This window comes from Malania oleifera, chromosome 3 (genome assembly GCF_029873635.1).
Source record: "Malania oleifera isolate guangnan ecotype guangnan chromosome 3, ASM2987363v1, whole genome shotgun sequence".
In the NCBI taxonomy this organism is placed as follows: Eukaryota; Viridiplantae; Streptophyta; class Magnoliopsida; order Santalales; family Ximeniaceae; genus Malania; species Malania oleifera.
Window position 1 is genome coordinate 103,252,402 of NC_080419.1, and position 2,803 is coordinate 103,255,204.

Here is a 2,803-nt window from a genome sequence, read left to right on the forward strand (position 1 = left end):
ATTTATTTTTATAAAAAAATGTATTATTTTAATTTAAACACTTTTGGATGCTAAGCTTTTTGTCATTTTCATTTTTAAAAGATTTAAAATTAAAAAAAAAAATACCCATAAATTTTTTACTTATCAAATCAAATTTGCTTCCAAATCTAATTTTATCAATTAAATTTTAAGAAAATTTAGACTTATAACTAATTGCTAATTTAAAAAATCATTTCAAAGTCCAAACAAAACCGCGGAAAATCACAGATTTTCTTTTTTCTTATTTTATAATTTTAAAGAAACATACACACGCGGACACGGCACGCACATCGCAGCCACGCGTTTCCATTTGTTTGCTTTCTCCTCCTTTTTCTCTCTCTCAGTGTCAAATTATCAAACAGAAGGTGAAGAGTCATCCCACATTCTTGGCTGCTGCTGCTTCTATCTTCCGCAGCTTCTTCAATCCTGGAACTCCCCCTGATTTGCCCAGTTACTCTCTTCTTCCGATCACTGCCGGGGTAAAACAGATGGAGGAAGCAGCCTCTGATTCATCAACTGCCCCATTTACGCTGGACTCCATAAGAGACTCTCTGATCAGGCAAGAAGACACCATCATCTTCACCCTCATCGAACGATCCAAATTCCCCTTCAATTCTGCCGCCTACGATGAATCTTTCCTCAAACCTCTCAATTTTTCTGGGTCAATGGTGCGATTCGTCTTTGAGGGAACAGAGGCTCTTCAAGCCAAGGTGATTCTTCTTTATGGTCTTTGCGATCTGATCCCTGCACTACCCTGTTTCTGCTCTTGTTTTTGTTTTTGTTTTTTTTTTCCCCTGAAAATAAAGCGCCAAAAAATGCGTTTGTTGTTTTCATTTCATATTTTGGCGGGATAATAGTGAGTTTGGTTTGCTTGTTGCTATGCCATCGGAATTTTACATTCTGTCTCTATAAATTATAGTATGAGAATCGTGACATTGCATAGAAAGAAAAATGTTTTGTGAAAGTGTTTTTCTGTGTTGAATATTCAGGTTGGTAGGTATGAAAACCCAAGAGAAAAGCCCTTCTTCCCGGAAAATTTACCACTCTCATTGGTGAACCCCAAGTATCCGCAGGTATCATAATTTAAAAAAGCTCATCTACAAAATCAGAAATGAAGGTTCAATTCTCTGATGAAGCTAACTTAAGTTCAGGTTTTGCATCCTGCAGCTGCTGACATTAACATAAACAAAACCATATGGGATATGTATTTTAGCCAATTGCTCCCATTGTTTGTGGCTGAGGGTGATGATGGCAACTATGGCCCAACTGCTGCCTGCGATGTGGCTTGTTTGCAGGTAGTAATTAGGACGCCATTGAACTTTTGTTTGCTTACTAATTTTAGCACAGCCCCTTCGCGGAGAGAAATCTTTCCTTGTTAACTTTGTAGGCTCTGTCTAGAAGAATTCATGATGGGAAATTGGTGGCTGAGATTAAATTCAAGGGTGCCCCACAAGACTATGAGCCTGCAATTCGCGCTAAGGTATACATATTATTAGTATAGAGAGAGAGAGAGAGAGAGAGAGAGAGAGAGAGAGAGAGAGAGAGAGAGATGTATGCACATACGCAAATTGAATGCCTTTGTAGAGACATTTTCAATGCAATTACACATGAACGTGTTCAACGTTTTCATTTTCTTGAACTGCACATACTAAAAGCAGTTCTAAGCATGGTTTTACCCACATGCACGAAGGGCCGACTATTGCACTTTCTAGCATTTGGGCAGCCATTTGAGCAATTACGAAATCCTAATACATACAATCATGCATCTGTAGAGTCTGCTTTTTCAGTTACTCAGAAGGAAAGCTGTTTTGGAGACAAAAGTCCTGGTCTAGCCATCTTCTAGATTAATGTTTGCGCTTTTTCAGGGCAGAAATGTGATAATGGAACTGCTAACGGATGAGAGGGTTGAAGAGATGGTGAAGAGGAGGGTTGAGAAGAAAGCCATGGCATTCGGGCAAGAAGTGACTCTTGATGACAACAAAAACAATACTGCCAAGTACAAAGTTGACCCATCTGTCGTTTCTCACCTCTATGGAGAGTGGGTGATACCACTCACAAAGCTTGTTGAAGTGGAGTACCTCCTTCGCCGCCTCGATTAATTCCCTCAAAACTTCGATTGTTGGCATTTGAAATTATCTGATGCCTTAAAATATCCATGATCTGTATGTACTCCTCAACAAATTATTCATGTAATTTTGATTCTTCAATAATGAAATTATGTGCAGTTTCAAGGCCAAAGCAAGTCTTCATGAGGAAAACGATCAGCGTGAATGAGCAAATGCATGTCTCCAAGTATGGAGGCAAATGCATGTGAGAATTTCAGTAACTATCATCCCCACTCTACAAGAACTTGCAACAAAGTTGAATCCAATGAAACTTGCACCAATTAGGGCTCCACATGTTTTAAGTCACCTAATTGTTTTTATGTTTGCAATTTATGTGTCCTCCTTTATAACTGGGTGAGGGTATTTCTAGTGCATTGAAATGCTAGTAGTTGCAAACGGAAGAGCCAAAAGACAGGTTGGATTCTTGTCGAAAATAAAAAAGTAGCAGTGTCATCACAGATAAGGCAAAAACAATGACACAACCCTACATGAATTTTCAAACAAATATGATGCTATAAAAACTCCAAGAAAAGAAAAAGACTGAAGTTACTATTAAAATGAGTAATAAATGCAAGGATGGGGAGAAGCGAAAAAGCCAACAATATAGATATTTTTACCGACAATATGCTAAGTTATGTTTACTTCTTAACAAACTTACCAAGAAAAATGATTTATTAGCT

The 2,803-nt window shown here is 38.0% G+C and overlaps 1 protein-coding gene across 1 annotated transcript; it reads left to right on the forward strand.

Moving 5' to 3' along the window:
• The first annotated feature begins 252 nt into the window (after positions 1-252).
• On the forward strand, positions 253-2,256 carry LOC131150856 (chorismate mutase 2-like). The gene is made up of 5 exons (XM_058101897.1): positions 253-728; positions 1,008-1,091; positions 1,170-1,313; positions 1,406-1,498; positions 1,884-2,256. The coding sequence occupies exons 1-5, from the start codon at positions 507-509 to the stop codon at positions 2,115-2,117; spliced, it is 777 nt and encodes a 258-aa protein (XP_057957880.1). The 5' UTR covers positions 253-506; the 3' UTR covers positions 2,118-2,256.
• The last annotated feature ends 547 nt before the right edge of the window (positions 2,257-2,803 follow it).

Coding starts and splice junctions, on each gene's coding strand:
- LOC131150856 (XM_058101897.1), top strand. CDS start 507: ATGGAGGAAGCAGCCTCTGATTCATCAACTGCCCCATTTACGCTGGAC. Junction 1,092..1,169: donor TGAACCCCAAGTATCCGCAG/GTATCATAATTT, acceptor ACTTAAGTTCAG/GTTTTGCATCCTGCAGCTGC. Junction 1,314..1,405: donor GCGATGTGGCTTGTTTGCAG/GTAGTAATTAGG, acceptor TTAACTTTGTAG/GCTCTGTCTAGAAGAATTCA.